General features: G+C 33.0%; 1 protein-coding gene across 3 annotated transcripts in view; it reads left to right on the top strand.

Annotated features, from left to right (window-relative positions):
* LOC118182227 (putative phosphorylase b kinase regulatory subunit beta) overlaps positions 1-12303 on the top strand; it is a 155574-nt gene extending 143271 nt beyond the window's left edge. For all 3 annotated transcript variants that reach the window (XM_085815074.1, XM_085815072.1, XM_085815071.1), the window contains 2 exons: positions 3188-3262; positions 9223-12303. In XM_085815074.1, the coding sequence (XP_085671200.1) occupies positions 3188-3262; positions 9223-9408 (261 nt within the window). In that variant the 3' untranslated portion in view covers positions 9409-12303. The remainder of the gene's footprint in view (positions 1-3187; positions 3263-9222) is intronic.
* The last annotated feature ends 12225 nt before the right edge of the window (positions 12304-24528 follow it).

The following is a 24528-nucleotide window of genomic DNA, read 5'->3' as shown; positions in this document are numbered from 1 at the left end:
AAGGTCATTATTACTGAGTGGTGAATCATTAAAAAGAACTGTTTCGCTACAGTGAGCGAACAGTTCCAATCTGATCCCTTAAAAGAGCAGTTTTCCCTATCTCTAGTCTGTATGTCAGCACCTATATTGATAGTATCATATAGCTTTTAAATTTTTGTAAATATGTATTGTTGGCACTAGACATAAAAAAATGTAAAGCTTTATAATAAATGAAATATTAAAAAAATTCCATTATTACTTATTAAGCAATTCACCTTTTTCTTGAAATGTTATGATTTTTCTATGGTTCTTGTGAGTAATACCACTGTGTTAATAAAGTTTGCAGTTATAACAAAAATAAGCTCAGAACTGTTATTAATTAGTTTAATGAATTTGTGAATATTCAGGCAATGATGACCAGATTCACACAGCATGATTAAGTAGATCTTATCATCACCTGAACTTATCTTATTATCAGCTGAACTGTGACATTATTTTGAGCATGCTGCATCATATGTTTGTAAAAAATTAAATTTTATTCTCTGATAATTAATCATAAATTATAATACACATATCATATGTTTTATGCACTTATAACTCATCTAATATTGTAAAAATTTATTTAGTTTTGTAGAGTATGTAATTTGGCTGTTAGTTTCTTTAAATTGTTCTAAATATAAAAACAACTGTCCGTTATTGGTGGTGGGGGAGAATGTGTATAAGTGAAGCTCATATTATTCAATGGTTAAGTGCATTTTTGACATTAGTAAATCAAGCAGTAATAACTGTTCTCTGTTGCAATGTTTTTACTGCTATGCATCTTTCCATTAATTTTTTAATTTAAATGTGTATATTCCGTATTAACATTGAACAATTGTGTAGAATCTACAAAACCTGTTTAATATCTTATTAAACTAAAGGTTATTAAACTTATTTTTGTTCTAATAAGCATTGCAGCAGGATGTTTATTTTAATAGTCATGATTTATTACTGTGATATCCAGCTTATATCAGGGCATTATGAACTATTATTTGCTGTTTGTAAAATGGCTTAGAGTTGTTATGCTAGAAGAATTATTTTTTTGGCTGTTAATATGTGAAATGCATTAACGTCTAGAATGTAAGGTTTTTATTTTCTTTTTTGTACTATTATATTCTGAGGGGAAAAAATTGAAAATTATTGAGTTTCTCTTAAAATATACTCTATTGCTAACTATTTTGAAAGAAATCCATTATACAATGGGTTTCTATTCCATATGTTGCTTTCTTGGGAAAGAATAAGTGTCTTCAGTGAATAAATAAGATCATTCATAGAATCAGGTTTGCTTGAAATTACTGGGGTAGGTGAAACCACTACAATAGATGTGTTGTTATGATGCTTCAGTGAAACTAAATATGAAGGAAAAAAAATATTAATGTCTTCCTTAAAATTATATGAAGCATGTCTGACTGCTGCAGTTTGGAAGTTGAAAAATTTATAATAACTCACCCCATTGATTAAAACCCAAGAAAATTTCATTCAGCTACTTTTTTTCTAGGAAAAATTAAAACACTATCTACGTTTTTGACCAGTTCTTTGTTTTAATCATCAGATTCCATTACCATAAAGAAAATTTCATCTTATCTGCATTCTGTTTCAGATGACATCTTGAGTATACTTTCAGCAATCAATTCCACATGTCATGCCACACAGGTAGATATATTGGTATTTAGAAATCAAGTTCATATATTTTCACCATTTTTTTAATTATTTAAAACATATATCGTTTCATCAGACAGGTTGTAATATAGTTCCTATTTTGGTAATCAACAAGTTTTAAAATCTGTGTGCAGTATTTTGCATGTTTTTGTTGGGTGGCTTGGCCTGCAGCACTTTTTTATGCTTCTCAGTGTGAAAACTTCAACAGGTTGTAAACCTTTGCTCTGAAGTTTTGTTTTTTAATAATTATTTTTAATATTTTTTTAATTAATTTCATTTTTAAGTTCTATAGTGTTATTTCAACATGTTACCCTATATTTTTATGATAGTATCTGATATACAGAGGTTTTTCTTGGGTTCATTTGGGTTGCTTCTAACTCCAGCATTCTTGCTTCTTCATCCTTACTATGAAGAACTTATTATGTCACAACTTTTCTGACTATGTTTTCAGCTTATTACAAATGTAACATTTTTTTAACTTGAAACAATATAAGCTGTATTACCTTTCATTATCAAGATCTTTCACAGATGAACTGGCTTTTTATTATAGAGTCTTTATTGCAATTTGTCATATTTTTTCTGGAATTTGTGGTGATTTAATATGGCTACTCATCCTAGATATTTCAACCCTTTGAATTTGATGTAAAAACTGGAAATGTTTTCAAATGAGACATGTTTTAACACACAGCTCATATCTGTTCCAAGATAAGGCCTTCCTTTGAAGGAAGTTGAGTAGAATTGTTTAAAATCAGTGTAAATTAGTCTTTCTGAACTGTAATGCTTATTAGAACTTTTTTGTAAGAAGTGTACCCAAATAACATAAGTCCCATTAAATTGCATTATTATTTCAAATTCAATTTTGGATATATACTAAGCCATTTTCCTGTTCCATACTGTGATAGTTTGACATGAAAACAAGGAATATGCACAGAAACTTAAAGTTGTTTCTCACTAAATAAAAATTAAAATCAACAGAAAATATTTTTAGTTTTTTAATTTGACCATTTTTAGTTAAAATCTGCCTTAAATAAAAGTTTACTGTTATTTTGCATGTATCTCTTATATCTTTTGCATCTGCTGTCTATACACATTGTGGATTTTAAATTTTTACTTTGCAGTGCGCTCAGGAAGTTCCTATGTACTTGTCATAAACTTTTAAAACATGAACATGAATTGTGCACCTTTGATGTTTAAGAGTTGGGGATATTTCAAGAATAGAACAGGTTGGTTCAAATACCTGTTGTCTGATCTAGCTGATCAATCCTCCTCATTTGTTATGCAATCTTAAATTTTCTTGATATGACCTGTTTCATTACTATGAAATATTCTCCAGAGAGTTAATGTAGGCAGATAGGTACTTCTTGAGCTTGTTATAGAAAACATGAATCTTGCCCCTCATTTGTTTAAGCCTCTCATCATTTCATCAATATTTATTTTAAAAACAGTTTATGATTCTGATTGCTATATTATTAGTGAATTTTTTTTAATGTTACTTTTTTGTTTTTTACAGTTAATAATGGTCGTTTATTTGATTCTTGAGAGGAACCCAGAGCTTTCATTTAATACTACTATTGATATGAACAAAGTAATTTTTTTATACTTTCCATTTCCATTTAATTTTTTTTTAAAACCTGTTATTTATTTTGTGTGTCAGATTTATTTCTGTAATTATTTAACTTTTAAAAGTCTTCAATAAGCATTACCTACCCTGAAGTTAAGGGGTTTCTTTTTAAGAAATATGAAAGATCATACCGAGTAATATTTGATAAACAAATAAATCTTGAAATTCCATGCTGTAGAAACATTTTTTAATATACTGCTGATCATCCAGATTGCAGCACCATAAAGAACAAGAGATACTGAAGCCATTTACTGGATAAACAACATAAAGTATAAACAAGGGTGGCTTAATTGAGAAAGCAAAGGGAACTATAGCCCTATTTTGGAACATGAAGAAATCAGTATTTTGTGTAGCTGCCACCGCTGGATAATTGCTGCTACATGCTTTGGCATTTAAAACAAAGAAATTCTGAATATGTGCTTGTAGTCCAAATTGTTTCCACATGCTTCTCAGTTTCATTTGATGTATGATGGACCAATCACTTGCTGGTCATCGATATGTTTGATGGGCAAAGTATGAAGGCCTGAATGCAACCTGGTGAGCAATGAAGATTTGTTCATTATTGCATGTTTCATGCCTTTCTACACTGTGTCATTGAAACTTGGCCATAGATAAGTTTTGAAAATAAGAAAAAATAACAGGCTGCAAAACTTCAGAGATGTAGCAGTGGCTTTTGATCACATTAGACAGTGGGGAAGTAAAATCTCTATCCATAACTTCAGGTGATGGATCAATATGCATTCAGTGCACCATTGAGCTGAAAATTCTTGTAGTGGTCATTCAGTGATAATTGCAGCAATGGATTCCTTACATTTAGTTCCTCTTCAGACAGCATCAAATTATATTTGCTGGCTTAGATTGTAGTGCAATAGACCCTAATTGTTGTGCAGTCTCTCACTGCCATGTACATAATATGTATCTCTCCTCTTGTTGATGTTAAAGCTTATGCAATTGTTTCCATAAATCAGTCCAGCCATTTCTCAACAAAGCAAATCCATAAGTGCATCATTATAGCATAATTTCATCTAATGCAGCACAGGTTTCTTGGAAGGATAAGCTGCAGTCTTCATAAGTCACAAGACTCTGTCAGACTCATAAACTTACTTACATGACTTTTTTTTTTTTTTTTTTTGTAAGTGAAGCAAACTTAACCTTCTAAAACCGGGCCGAAATTCTCATAATACAGCCTTCAGACCGGCGCTATCCGAAACGGTTTTGCCCCCTCTTTGACATTTTCCTAATGAGAAAAGTCATTACTTCCCCTCCATGGATGAAGTAAAATTTACATGTTTGTCGGACGCTTACGTCCCATAGTAGAGGGGTTGCTAGATTTGCAATTTTTTCGATGATTATTTTGCTTTCATTTAAATGAAGTTCTAAATAAATAGTGCATAAATAAATATGCAGTACTGGATGCATATCCAGTGCACACTATACTTAGAACAAAATGTATGCAATGTTTATATTTCACTCACTATTTCTAATCAATCTCGTAAATAATTTGTGAATTTTTTAACTTTGTTTTCACTCTTCATTTATATTCGCGTATTTTCGTATTAGAAATTAGAAAGCGAGAACAAAATTTAACAAAATATAGTAAATACGAACTAGATTTGTAAGTCTGCAGGCTGGAATGCGATTTTTAATAACATATTTTCATTAATAAAATAATGGTAATGACTAATTTAATGAAATAATAATAATAATATTTATTACCATTAGATGATTAGAATGAGATTCAATACAATTAGATTTTGAGATGAACTTGCAGCAATAATAAAAGCTTTACATAACAATAACAGAGATTTAAATCTGCTTTTTTCGATAATTTTGTTATTATAATATAAAAATCAAAATCCGAGATACATTGGTTGCGTTTAATCATTTAACTTTAACAAATATTACATTGGACTATCAGGCAAAGAAGGTATATCTTTACCGAGAATTTTTCTTTGTAAAATTGGCTTTTGTTTATGTTAGCAGAGAAAAAAATCTGTGACTTATACATGCAATCATCAAAAGAATTTTGAGAACAGTTTTAAATGTTCATGAAGAATTAATTATACGTCAATTTCTTTTTATAGGTAGAAATTTCGTCTAAAACCATCGTTATATACAAAAGTTGAAGTCTATTTCATTTTCAACGAATATTCTATTTGCACATAATATATTTTCTAATTTATTTTAGAAAGAGTAATATTTCACGTTTTCAAAAGAATAAGGAAATATTGGGTGTTGACACAATGTAGTAAATCTGTTTTTCATATTTCTTCCAGTAATGAAAACGATTACCCTGGAATATTTTCAAAGCAAAATTAAGAAAACCGTTTACGCCAAATTTTGCATAAAGTATCTTCTCGTGTATTTTTTTATTTAAAGTGTGGAATTTTCTCTTTGAAAATATCAAAAATCATGAAGAGCAAAATTAATTCATGAGAAATAACTTTGAAATGCAATAATTCCATCGTAATATGAAATAGGGGAGAAAAGTGCAATACAGTTTATTTATTCACAAATAATCCCCCTCATATGCGTAATTTATGTACTGTCGATTGAGAAATATAGGTTAGTAAATTAAACCGGTTATTTCAATACTTTTCCTTTATCAATATTTTTACGGGCTCTTCAGCAGAGCGGTAAAGATGGCTGAACACTTGTAGCTCGCTTGGGTTTGAATCCCGGCTAAATAGGTGGATTCACGGTTTTTGTGTAACGTAAATGCAAGCCAGCTTCTCTTAGAAAGTCCTCCGCGAAGGCATAACTCCCCTCATACAGGTAATTGTTGTGTGCTTTGATGTAATTCAGTAAGCAAACAAAATTAATCCAATCAATACCGAAGAACGGGTTGATTACATGTGGAGTTTTCCACCAGGAACGTAAATGCAAGCAATTTTCTCTTAAAAAGGTTTACACGAAAGCATCCATCCCCTTAAGTAGATAGCGTTCGCGTGCTTTTCCATAATCCAATCCTAATTTTCATACATTTAATAGTAAGTTGACATACACCTTATTACAGACAAAATAACAACCTTTTTTAAAGATATTTTTTTATCAACTTGTCTGAATTCCCTTCCGCTGAAGTTCCGCTGTTCAAGTCCTGTTAATTGCTGTGCCGAGAATACCGACTAACTTGTCAATCGAATTTTTTTCGTTTTCACTAACCTCTCTGTCACATTCTTCATGTCTTTATCCATTTTTTGCAGCAATTCCACTTTTTGTTTGTTGGACATCGAAACATACTTTCGTTTTGTAGATCCTTTGGAAGTTCCAGCATCGGAAATTCTATTTGACATAATCGAAAGTTCAAGTTTACTTTTATAAAATTGCTCTTACAGTCTGCAAAAAATAATAAGCGGGATCCAATTCGAAGATTAAGAAACAACGCAATCATTAACATTAAGTGAAATAGATAATTAGATAATTTTAGCTTACACCGTCCGTTATACATTAAACGCGCAGGCGAAAACGTATTCTGCACTTGCGCACACGCATATGCGCAGTAGTCAAGGTCTTACGCGCACGCGTAAAACGCCTGTGCGCATGTGCTAACGCGGCGCATGCGCAGAAAGTTTTTAGCTTTGAGGTCCGGATTATAGATCATTCCGGATTATGGGTGTCCGAATTAACGACTTTTGACTGTATAAGAATTTCAGCAAATAAAACTGGCCGAAATTTTATAAAATGTAACTGATGTTTTGATTCAATTTAGAAGTAACGGGAGCTTTACTGATATTTAAATACTTTTTGGCAGATCTTATCCTAAAAGAGGGTCTAAAGATAAATTGATTTTATTTAATTTAGAATCAATAAAAATCATTGAAAGCAATCACAGAATGAATGAAAATAACAAAAACTATTATGCATACAATTGTCTCTTATTTATCTCCTGATAAATCAGACAAAATTGCCTGCATAATAGAAGCACTTTGAAAGAGTTAACAGTTCTTAAGGGTTTTATGCACTCCACAAAAAAATGTCAAAATAAAATCTTATTATTCATAAGTATGAAAAGGAAGTAAACGATAAAAGCGGTTTTACCTATTTTCTAGAAGGGCATTAAATCTAAAATATTAATCTATTCTTATTTGTTATGATTAAAAAACATTAAGTATGGTAAGCTTAAAGAGCGTGCAAAATCGCTGACGTTTTAATCATAGCAAAAGTCAGTACTAAAAAAATTAGCATTAAAATTACGAGACAGATTGAGAAAGAGGTGGCATCTATTTAATTTTCAAGTATATTGGCGCGAGACGAAACCTGCGGTTTTTGCCAAAATGTAGCCAAACTGATAAGAAGATGGAAATAATGCGTAGCCAGCGGCTACTCTGAGCAGTGACAATGGACCACCCAAAGATCTACAGATAGGCGATTCTCTAAAATGGGGAGGGCATGGATGGTACGACAGTTGTACCAATGCCGGCGTCTGAGAAAGTCATTCTCCTGGTACAACTGCTGTACCAGCCGGCTTGGAGAGGTTAAAGCTTCCCATCACCCCCTTTCCCCCACTAAAGTGAGAAAACATGCAGTTCCAGTGCTTAAAACAGCCGTTTTTATTGGGCTTCTAGATGATGTTAGTGGTGCACGTGATTTGCACATGCATTACAATGCAAATTCCAAGCCTATTCAATGCTTCCTTCATATTATTGCATTATAAATATCCTGCAATGTAAAGATTCTACCCAAAAAGGGGCTGAACTTTTAAAATAAATCAATTGATAAGAGTACTTTTTATGAGACTTTATCTCCTTCAAAATATTCCCTTCTCTTTTTACACATCACTCCAAACATATCTTCCTTTGCTGGATTCCCTCCTGGAAATCCTTTGGAGGGTTTGTTTCTAAGTCCATAGTAAATTTTCTTTGAGATCTTATTAAGTCAAATTCGTGAGCCTTTTATAGTATATTTCAACTTTGGGGAGGGGGGGGATACTTCATTAACCAATTTTGAAGAGTAGACCAGTTGCCTCTTGTTCGACTGAAATAGCTTAAATATTACAGATAAGGAGTGAAGAGTGTTCAGATGTCTTATGAAGCATCCAGGTCTTATTTCTCCAAATTTCTGCCCTCTTCTGTCACACTGCTTCTCTTAAACATTCAAGTAATATGTGCCTTTATTGTTTGACCTTGTTTAACGAACTCATGATACAAAGGTACCTCGATATATGAGTGCCCTAATATATGAGTGTTTTGAGATATGAGCCGCCGAGCAAGCGATATTTTGCTTTGAGATACGAGGAATTGCACACTACAACGCTGCACACGACTAAGTTAAGTTTGCATTTTTTGCTTTTTGTACATTTACAAAACATTATCACATTTATTTTTATAACCATGGGTCCGAAGAAGAAAATGATGTCTGTTGAATTAAAGCGTGAAATATTAGTTTTGAAGAGGAGCCAGAGAGGGAGGAGGTTATCCCTAGAGTTATAAAGGAGATCTTGGGAATGTGGAATAAAGTTGTAGATTTTGTGGATAAAATTCACCCTGAAAAAGTTGCAACTGGTCGTGCATCGGAGTTGTTCATCGAAACTTGCCTAACTCATTTCCGCATTATCCTGAAAGGGAGAAAGAAACAAACCTCCTTGGACAGTTTTTTTAAACGATCTGCAGGTGAAAATGAGCAAAGTGAAACGAAAAAAACCGAAGACCAGTGACGAAAATTAAGTGCTTCTCTAAGCTGTATAAATATCTATTGCATTAAACATAATGTATCTAACAGTTTTACAACAAAGCAAATAAATTTAATAATATCTTTTATTTATTTTAGTTTTCTGCAGTGCTATGAGTTCAGTCTTCCTCCACTTAAAATTTACCATATGTTATGGATTCATTTTTAAAATGTTATACAGTCATACATTCATTTAAAAGTTCTGTTGGTTAATTAAATTTACCATTTGTCATGATTATTTGATTTCCTTTTTACAGTTGGTTGAAGAAGCTTTCATAATGTTCCAGAAAGATAATGCCTTTGATCGTGAAAAAGATATGACAATGTTTTTTGATTCACCAACCACTATAACAGCCAGTTATCTTGCACGAGCAGTCATGAATCACTTATTGAAATGTGCTCCTGATCAGAGTTATTCTCGAGACCTTTGTGTAATATCATAAAGATTTATTACTATAGTGTATATATCCTTCAGATGAGGAAAATTTCCTTTGTATATACTAATGTAAAAAATCCCTTCCCCCCTCCACATTATATTAGTACCATCAAAAAGTACTACATCCATTGTTCTTGTACATCCATTTTCATCAAAGTTGTCCACTGTTTATTTTTGTATTTTGAATTTTCTTTAAATGTTGTCATCTGTAAATTTAAATCTTTTAGAATATTACAAATTTTGACTTATAATTATTAAGCTACTGTAACAAATATTTGGATATTTCTTACTTGCTGATTAGTTATATTTAGAACCTCCTACATCCATTCATATTATAGCTATAATCTCAAAGTTGACTTTTTCCTTGTTTTGAGCTTAAGATTTTTATATTTTAAAAATTAGTAATTTAAGTTTTGCATTTTAATGCATTATATATACGAATAATACACAGGCTGTGCAAAAAAGATTATTTAGGCTTTATTACCTTAAATGTTAATCGTAGGTGTATAATTTAAAAGGTGCCTTCATATAATGTGTGGAATTATACAAAAATAAGTCTGGAACACTGTGGGTGGGGGAGTTAGCTATAAATTTAATGAAAAATGCTGTTTTATATAAAAGGAAACCATTAATTACCAAAGCGGGAAGCTTCTTTTTTATATTGCTTCTGAATTTTTTCTCAAATGATTTAAATTTTAATAAGCAACAAACATAGAAAAATTATCTAAGCCGACAGTTCATTCTCATATATCTGTGAATTTTGTATGTAAAAGTATGAAACTTTGTTTTAGACTAATGAAAGCATAATTTAGTAAGCAGTGCTTATTCGACAAGATTCATTTAAAAATTAGATTTTATTTTTACAGAATCCTAACCAAACATGCTGCGATTATTTTTGTAAAATTTTGCATCATGTTTTACGAAGTTTTGGAATTGGAAATATATGTGTAGAATTATAAATAAAAAAATAAGCCTATGTAACCACCTCATTAAGTAAAAGCGATAGTTGTGAAATATTTATTGTGTTTTAATTAATAAAAACGAAACCCTCCCGCCTATTTTTTAGCATGTTATATATTGATCATGTCATCCTTAAAGGTTCTTTCTGATCATAATCTAATCTTTTCCGCTGTGTTAATATTATTAATTATATTACATTTTATTTAAATGAAATCAGCATTAAATGAAGGCAGCTTAATCCTCAAGAATATTAAATTTTCATTCATATTCATTAGCGTGTAAAGTCCTCCACGAAGGCCTCCCTTAAAGCAGATAGCCCTCGAGTGCTTTGCCGTAATCTGATAAACCAAACCATATTCATTAGTTTATTCTTTGAAATCAATTTAGAATGAAAATTATGTGAAAGCTTCTTGCAAAAATTCTTTTTTCTGTCATCTAAAATGCATTTTTTCCCTTCATTATTTCATTGACTGTCTTAATTTGTAACTAAAATGCTGAACTTGGCCCAAAAAATCTAGATGTTGCTCAGAAACTGAAACCTGAAAGGTCGTGCCAAAACTATTTTTTAAACCTTTGCCGAAATTATTGTATATTATTCTCATATTATGAACTTTGCTACTTTTGTTTAAGGAGTGTATCCTAAAATAAATAATATTTTAAAGCTGCTTAGTTATGACATTTGTTGAAATAATTTTATCTCATATAAATCCTAAACCTTTAATGTAAATTGTAGTTGGTTTAAGTTCTTACTTGACTATAAAATAAATATACATATATATGAATGTATGTTGGAAAGATTTAGAATGTATGTAAACGAGATTGACTTTATTAAAAGAAATATGTGTATATTTTTGTGTTATTGTGATGATATTTGTGAAATGGTATATTATATTAATAGAGTATTGTAATAAGAAGCTGCTTAATATACATTTTAGCCAATTTGGATGCAGAATATTTGTTTGTAGATTAGGAAAAAATTGAAATAATTTTATATTTGCAGTTTGTAAAATATATACAATTGTCGAAATTTTATTCTATTTTTCATTTAAAGTGTAATTTTTTAATAATTAATGGGCATAATTTGAAATTTTTAAATTAAAAAGTTGATTTTTATAGTTTAGTCATGGTTTTGGTTATGAATGTGCACTTTCTTTAAATTCATTTTCAGTTACTTTAATATAAACTGTTATCAGAAATTACATTGCTACTAATGGTTGATTAATTATCATAAATCATCTTTTAAAACATTTGTTTGTATTACCAAAAAATTGTTGCCAAACATAAAGATACTGATAAGAATGCTTAATTTTATTAATTGATCTTGCATGCTTTTATGCCCTACTGAAGTTTTAAAAATTGATGTCATTTAGGTATTATTATTAATTTTCAACTCTGCTGAAAATTTGTTGACTTTATTATGTTACATATTTTATGAATAAATAGTGCTGCAATGTTATGAACTGAAGGATTGTTCTTAGGTTATTTAATGATTTGATGTTTGAATTATTATATGTTTATAATTGTGTAATAAATTATCATTATGCAATTTGAATGCACTGTTAATGGAAAATTATAGAATTTTTCAATACAACTTATAAAAGAATGTATAAAGTATCCCTGAGAATTATTTTCCATTAAAATTGAAAATTTTCAATCGATGAATGTATAATGTAAAAACATTTACACTATTACATTATGCAAAGAGAGATTGATTTTCAACTTTATGATGCATCGTGTGTAGTAATTTAAATTTCAAATAATAATTTACTCTCTGTTAACAAAAAAGTTTTACTTAACCATTCGTTTTCTGTTCTGTAAACAAGTGCTTTTTCATTTTTTTCCTCGTGATATAGTCTTTTTAGTATATTCCTTTTACAAGCAAGCACATTACTCCCCATGTTCATATTATGCCATCATGGTAATATTAAAGGACAAGCTCATATTTTGTTTATTATTTCACTTTTTTCTATGACATCATCATCTTTTGACTATAGACTTTTTACTAATATTTTATTCTTTAGTACAAAAACATTACTTTGGAAAAAAAAGAGAAATTTATCTCTCCATGCATTTTTTATTTGCTAACGTTCCAAATCGATCTTCTGTTGCAGTTTGGTTTTCAGGTCTATTGGTATTTTGAATATGTTTAAATTTTAGCAAAAATTATGACTCCAGAATTATATATACTGTAATGCAAATGTAAAAGTTTATGAGATACTTTTCTTACTATAGGGAAATCTCTCATAATAATTGCATTTTTTAATAATGTGAATTCATGCAGATAGGTATATTATTATATATCTTTTTAATATTTTTATTCTTTTGCAAAATTTAAAGAAGCATTTTCTCTGACGTTTAAAAAAGTAAAAAATCTTTCATTTTACTTTTCCTTTAATATTCAACAAGCAGATGCATACATGAGATTTGCTAAATATGTAATATCTAATTGCATAAGGTGAAATGTTTGTTGTATAATTTGGATATACAAGATGCTGTGAGATGTTATTTAATGCTTCTCAATTGGAGGAACTTTTAGCAATAAATTTTCATTCTCAAATAACTACAAATCAAACTTCTCATCATTATGGATGAAAAATTCCAAATAGAAGTGTGACTTTCTTATTCAGTACACATCAAAATTCTGCTGCTTTTAATGTATCCGATTTCAGGTTGGATGTACAAGGTAACCAAAAAAGTTCTTGCCATTTTGGATAGTCAGGAAGAAAGTCATAAAACAAATAATAATCACCGCTAATCCTCAAAGTAATCACCATCGGCATCCAGTGCCTTTTGCCAATGAGTGGCTAACTATGCAATGCCGTTGTGGTAAAACTCGGGAATCCTGGATGCAAAGAAGTCCGTGAAGCATCCAGAAAGAACACAGTGCTCACATGATTTTTAGGGTTCAATCCAGTGAGGTATAATGAGGAGGCAAGGTCATTGGCTGGAGCGTGGTCCTGAGTACTTGAGTTTCAAGGCAACCAAATGGCTAAGGAAGCCAATCTGAAGCTTGGGCCAGGAATTCATCTCCATTGGTCCTCGGAGGTCACGTGATGGTGTACAAAAACTAATGCTGATACTTACAAGATGGCACAAAGTAAATACAATTTCCCGAAAAATGGGAAAAGGCCAAAGTCATTCTTCTACCAAAGCCGGGAAAAGATGCCACCAAATTGGAGGGATACCTTCTGATTAGTCTACTCCCAGGACTAGGTAACATTTTCGAACGGGTCATCTATAAAAGAATTGAGCCGCATATGGATAAGCTCCCAATGGAACAATTTGGTTTCCGTAAAAATCTCTCAACGACAAAACAACTTGTTCGTCTGTGTGAATTCATTGGATCTGCTTTATTCAGGCATCAAAGTGTCGCCTTACTCATGCTAGACGTGGCAAAAGCTTTCGACCGCGTCTGGCATGAGGGGCTCATTTTCAAGCTCATCACACTAGATTTCAGTAGAGACCTCATCTTACTTATCAACTCTTTCATACGGAACCGCAAATTCTTTGTAAATTTTGGATATGAACACTCTGAGACCAAATATCTGAAAGCCGGGGTAGCTCAAGGATCTATTCTCGGCCCTATTTTGTATCTTTTTTATGTTTATGATTTACCCAATAGTGCCGACCTCAGTACTTACCTCGGATGTTATGCTGATGACACCGCCCTTGCTGTGAAGTCACATAATCAAGAGCATGCACTGATAAAACTTCAAGAAAAAATTCCAGCCATAGAGGAATGGTGCGCTAAATGGAGAATTGCGATTAACGGACAAAAATCCCAGTTGATAATCATCGGTAAAAAACATTCCAGAATCCCTTTAGACAGAAAAATTAATATCTTTAATGAAGAAGTACCACTTGTTAAAAAGGCTACTTATCTTGGGGTAGTTTTGAATCGCAGATTTACCTGGAAAGACCATATTCACAATATTAAATGGAAGACCTCCTATACTATCAAAAATCTCCTCCCACTTATAGGTAAAAATTCTAGACTTGATCTTAAAAGGAAAAGACACATCTATACAACAATTATCAGACCAATTTTTTGTTACGCATCCCCTGCCTGGGTGACCTACACTCAAAGTGACATGAAAAAACTCCAAGTCATGCAAAACAAACTTCTCAGAATTATTACTAATGCGCACTTTTATGTTTCGAACGAGACCTTACATAGAGACCTACGTATAGACAGAGTTGAAGAGTTCCTTCATAAAGCTAATAGAAAATTCTTTGAAAAAGCAAAAAAATGTTCATATATGAAACACTTCAAAGTATTCGATTACCAGATTTTTGCAGAGGACACACGTATTCGACCACTCGCAGCCTTAACCACTCGAGACTCGAACTTTCCTACGTAACTTTATCACGAGTGCAACGTCGCTGTAAATATGTATATAGACTTATTTTGCCGTATTTTACTTATATACTCTTTTTCATTTTATTTGCATGTATTTTATTATTCTAATAAATTGTATTGCATCATCTTATTTGTGTAACTTTATTATGACATGTACCTATCATGAACAACAAAGCAAGTCTGATTCTCACCCTGTCTTCGCCTTTCCTGGTCCTGGGCTTCGTCTGCGTGTTTCTCTGGACTTGTGACGTCATGCTGTCACCCCCTCTTCGCACTACTGATGCCTCCTTTCAATCGTCATTGCTTACTACCGTCATGCGCCCTTCGGCCTATGTGTCATGAGCCGGAAACACTGCGTAAAAGCAGCAATATGCCGGCAATATTGATGATGATAAATACAATTTGAATGTTCAGTACTAAGTGAGGACAGAAGGAAATATACACTATTTACAGCAGGGCTGTCCAACTGGCAGGCCGTACGAGGTCCGCGAGTACATTTTACTATGAATAAATTTATGTAACTAAATTATTATTATTAATATTAAAATTATTTTACTATGTGAAAATTTAAATCTAATTTGAATTAAAGTAGGTACTATTTAGTTTGCGTAACTTCACTTAACCTGGCTGAATACAGCAGCAATCCGTTTAATGTCTAATGATGGTTGGCTCGACGTTGGCACCACATATTATATTTCTGGTTGGTTGTTGTTTATCTATGGTTGGCGCATGTGATGCGCACACTACCCTGTGCTATTTGGTTGATTCATGCAATCGTGCGAGTGCAGTCTTGTCTAGAATTTGTTGAGGGGTGACGGTGTTATAATACAATAATTATTAACTTAGTTTCATATTTATTTATTAATCAAAATAATTATTGAATAGGAGTGCTACTAATAAAAGAAAAATGGACCTCGAAAATCGAGAATTTCAAGATCGCTGGGAGACAAGATTATTTATTCTGAACAAGAATGGTAAACCACAGTGTTTGGAATGTTTATAAATCATAGCTGTGTGTAAAGAATATAACTTGGAGCACCATTATCTTTCCATGCATGAAAATTGTATCATTCATACACGCAAGACATGAAAATACCACTAGTGAAAAAAATGAAAAAGCAGCTGGATCATCAAACGATTTACTTTAATCAAGAACCAAAATTTCAAAAGCATCTGTAGCTGCATCATTTGAAGTTTGTTTAGAAATACGAGTAGTAAATGCAAAGAAGCCATTTTTGGATGGAGGATTCATTAAAAAATGGGCCATAAAAATGGCTCAAGCATTTAATGATACCAACGAAATGGTAAGAAAATTTCAAACAGTATCATTTTCTCACCAGACTGTAATATAAACGAGATTAGCATGCATGTCACTAATAAATTAGAAAACCTAATCGATAGTTGCTATTTTTCGGTAGCATTGGATGAAAGTCTAGACATTTCCGATACAAGTCAAATGCTTATCTTTATAAGAACTGTAAATGAAAACTATAATTCAGAAGAACTTTTAAAATTACAATCATTACACTGAACTACAAAAGGTGAAGATATTTACAAACAATAAAATGTTCAGTAGAGCAGTATGACGGATTTGACAAGTGCACTGCTATTGTAACCGATGGTGCTAGAGATATAATGGGCAAAAATATTGGGCTCGCGGGACTTTTGCAAAAAGAAGGAATAACATGTTGTATGTTTATACTGCATTATCCATCAGGGGGAATTATGTCGTTTATCCCTACAACGTTTGCGAAATTACTAACTTAATTCGCGGTGGAAATCGTTCTCTTAAGGTCAGTTTACACCTGTCAGAGCGGCTCGGAGCGAGTCGCTCCTTACGATTACTTTGACAATGTAAACGCTCACTTCGACGGAGTACAAACGTAGGGGAGATGAGTCAGCGCTTCCGTTTCTACTTTGAACCTGTTGAAAAATCTCTCCGGGCAGTTACTCCGAGCAGCGTTCGCAGGGACGTCGTGGCAGTGAGTTCTATGATCCGAGATTAAGCGATAGCCAAACCATGGCATTTTTCAATGCATACGCATCTTATGAAGTGTTTTACTTCTATAATTATGTGAGCTTATATTCATTTTTCTACAAGCATCCCTACATGAGGATGCAATAAATATATGATAAAATATAAAAATAAAAAAAAATATGAAAAAGATATGTAGATCTGTTTTATTGGGGATATTTAAATTTCTTGCTTTCTATAAAAACATTCTGGGCTATAATTCGTTACAATTCAGCTTGGATGTGAAACATGTTTAGCTTGGATGTGTGAGTGCAAGTACTGAAGGTGTAATAAGGTTTATACAAATTATGCTAGATGAATTCTAATCTTCTTAAACTATCCGTTTTAGCATTTTAGAAGTAAAGTATAATCACTATATTTACCCATTATTAATTTTGTTGATATCACTTTGTGTGTTGCCCAGAAACACAATTTCAGTAGGATCCAAAAGTAACAATTTGCGATAAATATCTTCCTCTTGGAACTATGTCATAATATATATATTCTTTTACCTGTGGTAATATATGTAATGCTCCCAAGTTTTTTGCTATTTCTTATTTATTTAAGATTTTCTGAATAATTAGGTAGATATAATACAGTTTACTTCTGTCGTGTTAATGGTAGATTTGAATAAATATTCCATGTGTTAATTTTGCATTCTTCTCTAGAAATAACACAGTTCCAGTCAGAACTCTGCATAATTAATTCATGCACAGAGAGCTACTGATTCTATGGATTCTGGATGAATAAATATATTCTTTCTATTAATAAATAATAAAACACATTATTACTTTTACATTATTTTGTAAATGATTAATTAGGTGTAAAATAAACAGTTGTATATAGTAAAAAAATTTTGTTAATTTGACTTTCAGTAACCACAGTTGACTAAATAACTTCTCTCAAACTGAGTTTCTTTTAAATTCTTGTATCTGATATGCAATAACGTTTTTGTAACTTTGGACATTCTCGTCCGAAATTCATTTAATAGTTCAATTGATACTCCTAATTCATCGCGGCAAGCTACCCAATCACGTACCCATTTTTTTTTCTTCTTTTTTTTTTTTTTTTTTTTTTTTTTTTTCCACTCCCAAGAGCAGAAATTAATTCGTTTGAAACTGCTTCGCAGACTTCAAGCACTGCAGCCTAAGAACATCTATGTATGTTCAATGCAATTCTTTCCTGCAACTGCGACGTCGGTATCCATTTCGTAAACAAACGGAGGTGAGTTGTCAGTCCACTCTGATTGGTGTAAACAATCTATCAGAGTACAGGTCCGTTCACTCGGTTTGAAACGCCCGGACGAGCGGCTCGCTACGAGCAGCTTTGACAGATGTAAACTGGCCTTTACACATCGAAAATTTAAAACATTTTTGGATGAATGGGAAACTGAGTACGGAGATCTGCTTTCACATAGTAACATTCGTTGGTTAAGTGCTTGAGGAGATTCTTTACACTTCGAAAAGAAGTTCATCTTTTTCTCACAGAAATTGCCGTCGATGAAAATTTGACAGCAAATTTAGTTGATAAAAATTTTATTTATTCACTTGCTTTCCTAACGAACATTACAAATTATTTAAATATTTTGAATAAATCCTTTCAAGGACAAGATCAAAATGTGCATTGCCTTTATAAATATGTTACTGGATTTAGAAACAAATTTAAATAGTTAAGGTTTAATTTGGAGCAAAATAATTTATTGCATTTTGAATCTTGCAAAGAGTTCTATGAAGGAATGTAATATAGAAGCTAATTTTAAAATATTTCTACCAAATTTGGATATGCTAATTACAATTTCAATGAAAGAATTTCTCAATTTGATGATCTTAAACCGTCTATTGATCTATTTTGTGATTCAATTAATATTAAATATCAAATAGAATTATGCGACCTGCAGGCTGACCCATTTTTTACATCTCGCGGTGTAACTGGAATAGAAATACTCAAATTTAAAGAGAAATATCCAAAATTGAGAGATTTTGTACTTCAAATCGTATCAATGTTCGGAAGTACCTATATCTGCGAGCGTGCATACTCCGATATGAAATATATAAAGTCAAAATATGGAAACAGTTTAAAAGATTTCACTCTTGAAGATATAATTAGACTTGCCACAACAAATATTGATGTGGACATAAAAGATATTGTTGCTAAACAACTACGTCCACAGTGTTTTCATTAATATATTACGAATATTTTAAAGTTTTCTTTTTAGTATAAATAAAATATTTCTTTTAATTAACATAAAGTGACTTTTCATTTATCAACCATCTTGGCCCCCGAAATGTTTGGAGAAGAAAATATGGCCCGCGGGCTATGATAAGTTGGACAGCGCTGATTTACAGTATTCATAATCAGTTTTTGAAAATCATGTGCATTTCATGTCCTCTAAGTTATAAAATTTTCATCTACGAAGGGATGTAGTCTGCTATCCGTGATTCCAGCGCTCTGATACGCCATCTAGTGGCTAAAAGGTGGAAACATTAAAAATCGTTGTTTCCGTTTGACAACACTACGTTGTTTGTGAAGCGTGTTGTGATCGAAAAGTAATTAAACGTTTATTTTTTATTGTTGTGGGCATTATCTGTTCAGTCGTTTTAACCATTTGTAGGACAAAACTAAAGAAAATGCTTGTAATATCATGTAATCAAAAGTTAACTACAGTCAAAAGTCGTTAATTCGGACACCCATAATTCGGAAAGATCCATAATCCGGACCTCAAAGCTAAAAACTTTCTGCGCATGCTCCGCGTTGACACATGCGCATAGGCGTTTACGCGTGCGCGTAAGACCTCTTACGACTGCGCATTTGCGTGTGCGCAAGCGCAGAATACGTTTTCACGTGCGCGTTTTATGTATAACGGACGGTGTAAGCTAAAATTATATAATTATCTATTTCAGTTAATGTTGATGATTGCGTTGTTCCTTAATTTTCGAATTGGATCCGGCTTATTATTTTTTGCAGACTGTAAGAGCAATACTAAAAAAGTAAACTTGAACTTTCGATTATGTCAAATAGAATTTTTGATTCTGGAGCTCCCAAAGGATCGTACAAAACGAAAGTATGTTTCGATGTCCATCAAACAAAAAGTGGAATTGCTGCAAAAAATTGATAAAGACATGAAGAATGTGACAGAGAGGTTAGTGAAAACGAAAAAATTTCGATTGACAAGTTAGTCGGTATTCTCGGCACAGCAATTAACGGGACTTGAACAGCGGAACTTTGTAAGTGAACAAAAAATTATGTCTGTTTATAGAATTAAAGAGAAAGTATTATCACATAAAACGAAACAACTTACATTGAAAGAAATGTTTAATAAAGTAAACAAATAAATATTAAGCTTTTTTTTTGTAAATTTTGATACCCTTTAGATCATAATTGTTCCTTATTTCATAAATTACGGTTTCATATTTTTAATTTTAGAATTTCTGCATGCCATCCTACGCGATTTAAACTGATGATCTATAATCCGGAAAAATCGATAATCCGGAATCGCCGAATTCCCGACGAGTCCGGATTAACGACTTTTGACTGTATATGTTATATCCCAGGATTGCTTTCTCAAATACCGAGGGGTAGGTAATACTTAATCTGCTCTTTTTTTATACATTATATTCATTTTTTCATTTTATTCATTTTTTATTATTATTATTTTTTATTCATGGTATTATTCATTCATGTATTTTCTATAATACACATTGAATACTAATATTTCTATTACAAGTGTCTTTTTTCATTTTTAAGTGCTTTGCTTGTTGATATTCTCAAAATTGCATCTGATAATTAATGCTATTATGTATATTGTTGTGTTATTTCTTCTGACACCAGTTCGTAGATTTGGAGTGAACAACAACAGCACTTGATGAAGTATCGAAACACACTTTATTTACCCAATGTTAATCAGGACAGCTCTAAAAACACTTTTTACAGTCGTCGGAGATCTACTACAAACACGTTGGAACAATCAGTGACACAGCCTTCACACTGTCAGGCAATAACAGTGGAGACAGCTGACTGTAAAGCACCCGAGTACAGCTCCCAACTGTGCTTGGTTGTTCTCGGAACTCCACGTACTCTCGAGACTCTTCACACGATGCACTCGATGATGCAGAAGAGTATAGCTCTCGACTTAGCACAGTCTATGACGAAACTCGACGATGCACTAAAAGACTCTCTCGATGCACTCGACGACCACCTCGGCGATAGACACTCTTTCAATGACTGACTATCAGCTCGCTAGACGAGTCACACACACTCTCGATGAGAGACACACTTACTTACTGACTGCAGACCAGCACGGTTTGTATAGCTTTCGGCTTATGTTCGGAAACATTCTGGACTAAACCGGTAAGAATTCGTTCCAGAAGGTTCTCCAACCGTCCATGGTATATCGCCAAATGTGGCAACCCTGCGCCTTCCCTTGCCATTTTATGGCAGCCCTAAAACTGCTTTGCGGGTAAGCCATCTTACCGTGCTTGTACATTTCGTAACAATATAATAGATATAAATACAATAGACGAGTATAATAGATCAATATATTTTTAGTATATAATGATTCAATATCATTTTTATGGGGAAAAAAACACTTTTGACTGCACAGATTTTCTGGAAATCCCAAGTTGAACACATATGAAATCATTTGTTTACAATCAATGAAAGATAAAATCTGCTATCTCTCGCAATACAATAAAACAGTGACACAATTTCTTACAACAGCCAGCAGTTCCTCCTTTACATGAACAAAAACTTTTTTTTTTTTTAATTTTTAATTTTCCTTTTTAACAATGCAATGTCCTTCGATTTCATGCGATCAGGAGGACATCCTTAAATAGGAAGCCAAAATTTGTAAATTGGATTTTTCAAGTAAAATTCCATGCATTACCAAATAATCCGCTTTTTAAAATTTTCTCTGCTTCAATAACACAGCGAGAATTTACGCCTCCTTGAACAAAATCAAACATTTCGGAAAAGCTAAGCAACTCCATTTTTGAATGTACGAAGTCAGATCGCAAATAAAAATACCGGTTTTTATCCGCCACATCAATGTGTGAAAGCGCCACCTATAGGTGAACTGAATCGCGGATCATCTTTCAGTATTTTATATTGGAAGATGGATGAATAGTTGACTGTGTGACAGCTTGTAGCTTTCTAGAAGTTTTCGTTAAGTCTTTGAGGGTATTGTGCATGCAAGAGATTTTAAGATCAGCATACGGGATGTCTGTGCTTACCACGCGATGTGCATTCGTGATAATTCTCAGCACTCTAATTTGCAGTTTGAAGAGCTTTTATGTTCATAAGTCTGAGATATGCCCAGGCAGGGTATACATAGGTGATAACGGAGCAAATTACAGAAATATAGAAGCGCTTTTTACACTTAAGAGGGTACAAACTGTGAATAATAAAATTCACTTTGCTAGGAATGGGAACAATATGAATCAGTCCAAGAGAGAGATTGACTAAGAAATATTCCTAGGTACTTAGCGGATTTGACTCGTGGCACAGTTTCGTTGAAAAGAATAATTCCACGGTCTGTACATTTAGTGTCTTGTGCTTTTGAATAAAAATCAATTGCGATTTTGCAACATTTATGAAAATCCACAGCCAGTGACACCAATATTCAATGTTCGTAATTTTAGATTGTAGCCTTGAAGTGCGTGATTTGGGTTTGCCGATTTTACCGCTACTGCAGTATCATTCGCATAACATGCGAGGAAGTAATTTGGGTCAATTTCTAGTCTTGGAAAGTCATACACGTAGTATAGGTAGAGGATTGGTCCAACCCTGTGATACACCGGCTCTGATTGGTCGCTGTGAGGAGAAATCTTTGCATTGGCGAATTACGCAACTTCTTTCGTTTGGGAACAAAAAAATTAGCTTAATAATGTCACTATTAATTTAAAATAGTGACATTATTAAGCTATTTTTTTAGCTTAATAACAGCTGTATTAATTTAAAAATTAATCCGTAATACTATACTCTATCAAAAGCTTTCGAGACATCGATTAATAGAAGTGCCACACATCTTTTATCATGGATTGCAGAACCTGCAAATTCTAAAATACTGACCAGTTGTTTTGTAGTGAACAGTTTACGGTGAAAGCCAAACTGTTCGTCTGGGAGTAACTCCAAAAAAGGTTGAAGTCTGTGAAACATTATTTTTTCGTAAATTTTGCCGAGACCAGAAAAGAGACTGATGGGGCGATATCCTTCGGGTTTGGATGCATCTTTTTTCGGTTTGGGCAGCATGGTGATCGTGGCCGTTTTCCATGGGGTGGGAAAGTACGCTTGTGCCAGACAGGCATTGAGAACACTGGTGAGTTTGGAAATGCAGTTTCTCGGGAGGTTTTTGATCATCGCATTTGTTATTTTATCGATATTGGGGGCTTTTTTGATCTTGAGCTGTTTCACAATATTTGTTACCTCCCCGAGAAATGTCAGTGAAATGCATTTATTGATGAAAGTGCTGTTAAACCAGGAATCAACGCTGTAGTTGACCTTATCCATGAAAAGAGGGTCACTGGGAAAATGTTGGGTGAAAATTGATTTTCTAAGTTGTCTGCAAAGACTTTGAGCTTTCCCTTTATCCGAGTAGGCTATGCTGTGTTTGGCTTGGAATGGTCTATTGCTGGGTAACTTTTGCTTTAATCTGTGTATAAATTTCCAATAGGATCCGTCAGTAGTTTCGAGGTTGGAGATTTTATTTTCCCATCTTTTGATTCTGTGTTTATCGATGAGTTTCTTGATCACTCTATATAAGTCTGTTGACTTCTTTTTTATTCTTGGGGTTCCAGCTATGCTGCCAAGTTTTTTAGAGTTCATTTCTTAATTTTATGGTCTTTCTAATCTTCAAGGGAAGTCTCGTGAATTTATGCTTGGAGGTAATTATTTTGGTAGCTTTATCGTGAGCTTGCGTAATGCAGTCCGTGAAATCGCGTACTGATGTGTCGATTTGGCCGGGAGTGCTGAGATGGGAGATTTTTTAAGGGTTGGTGGCAAGAATGTTGTGAAATAACATTCAGTCGGTGATGTAACGGAGATTCTTGGCAATAGGTTGAGGTACTCCCAGTACAGCAAGAACCAGAATGTGATCAGAAGATACTTCAATTTTTGTTTCCACTGTCATTGGGATAGAAGTAAGTTGAGAGGATGATATCCAGGATATCCGGGCGTTGACAGATGCTGTTGAGCCGGTATGCAGATTCTTCGAGAACATGGACTGCCACAGGATGATTTTGAATGAATTTGATGAAGGAGTTTTCCATTGAAGTTAGTACTACGGTATCCCCATACTTTATTTTGGCATTTAAATCGCCAGCCAGGATAGTACCTGAATTGTCCGGTATCAGGTCAGAGAGAATGTTCTCGGTGAGTCTATAGTCAGGAGGGTTGTAAACCACATTGAAGAAAATGTTTCCAAATTCGGGAAGAATAATTGAAGCCACTCCTAACTCAAAGCCTTTGAGAGGAAACAAGGCAAGATTGTAAAGTTCTTTTGAGCTAGCCACCAACTCTATGCCGAATTCTATCACATTTGTAGAAAAATAGGTCGTAATTTTGATTTTTTTGTGAGGGATTTGCAAAATTTTCTGTAATTAGAGCGATATCTATGTCATACTCCAGTAAAAACTGATGAAATTCATCAATTTTATTTGTGAGAAAGCAAGCGTTCCACACCATGATTCTGGTTGGTCGAGCAGTTTTGTCGCTCTTATCCATGATTGGTTGGAAGTTGTTTGACTGGTTCAGGCGAGAAAGCACCCTGTTTCTTTGCGAAATTACTTGCGAGTTCTGCT

The sequence above is a fragment of the Stegodyphus dumicola genome, chromosome 4, assembly GCF_044657685.1.
Source record: "Stegodyphus dumicola isolate Sdum_Otavi_A_Nest chromosome 4, ASM4465768v1".
In the NCBI taxonomy this organism is placed as follows: Eukaryota; Metazoa; Arthropoda; class Arachnida; order Araneae; family Eresidae; genus Stegodyphus; species Stegodyphus dumicola.
This window is presented reverse-complemented; position numbering and strand designations above follow the sequence as displayed.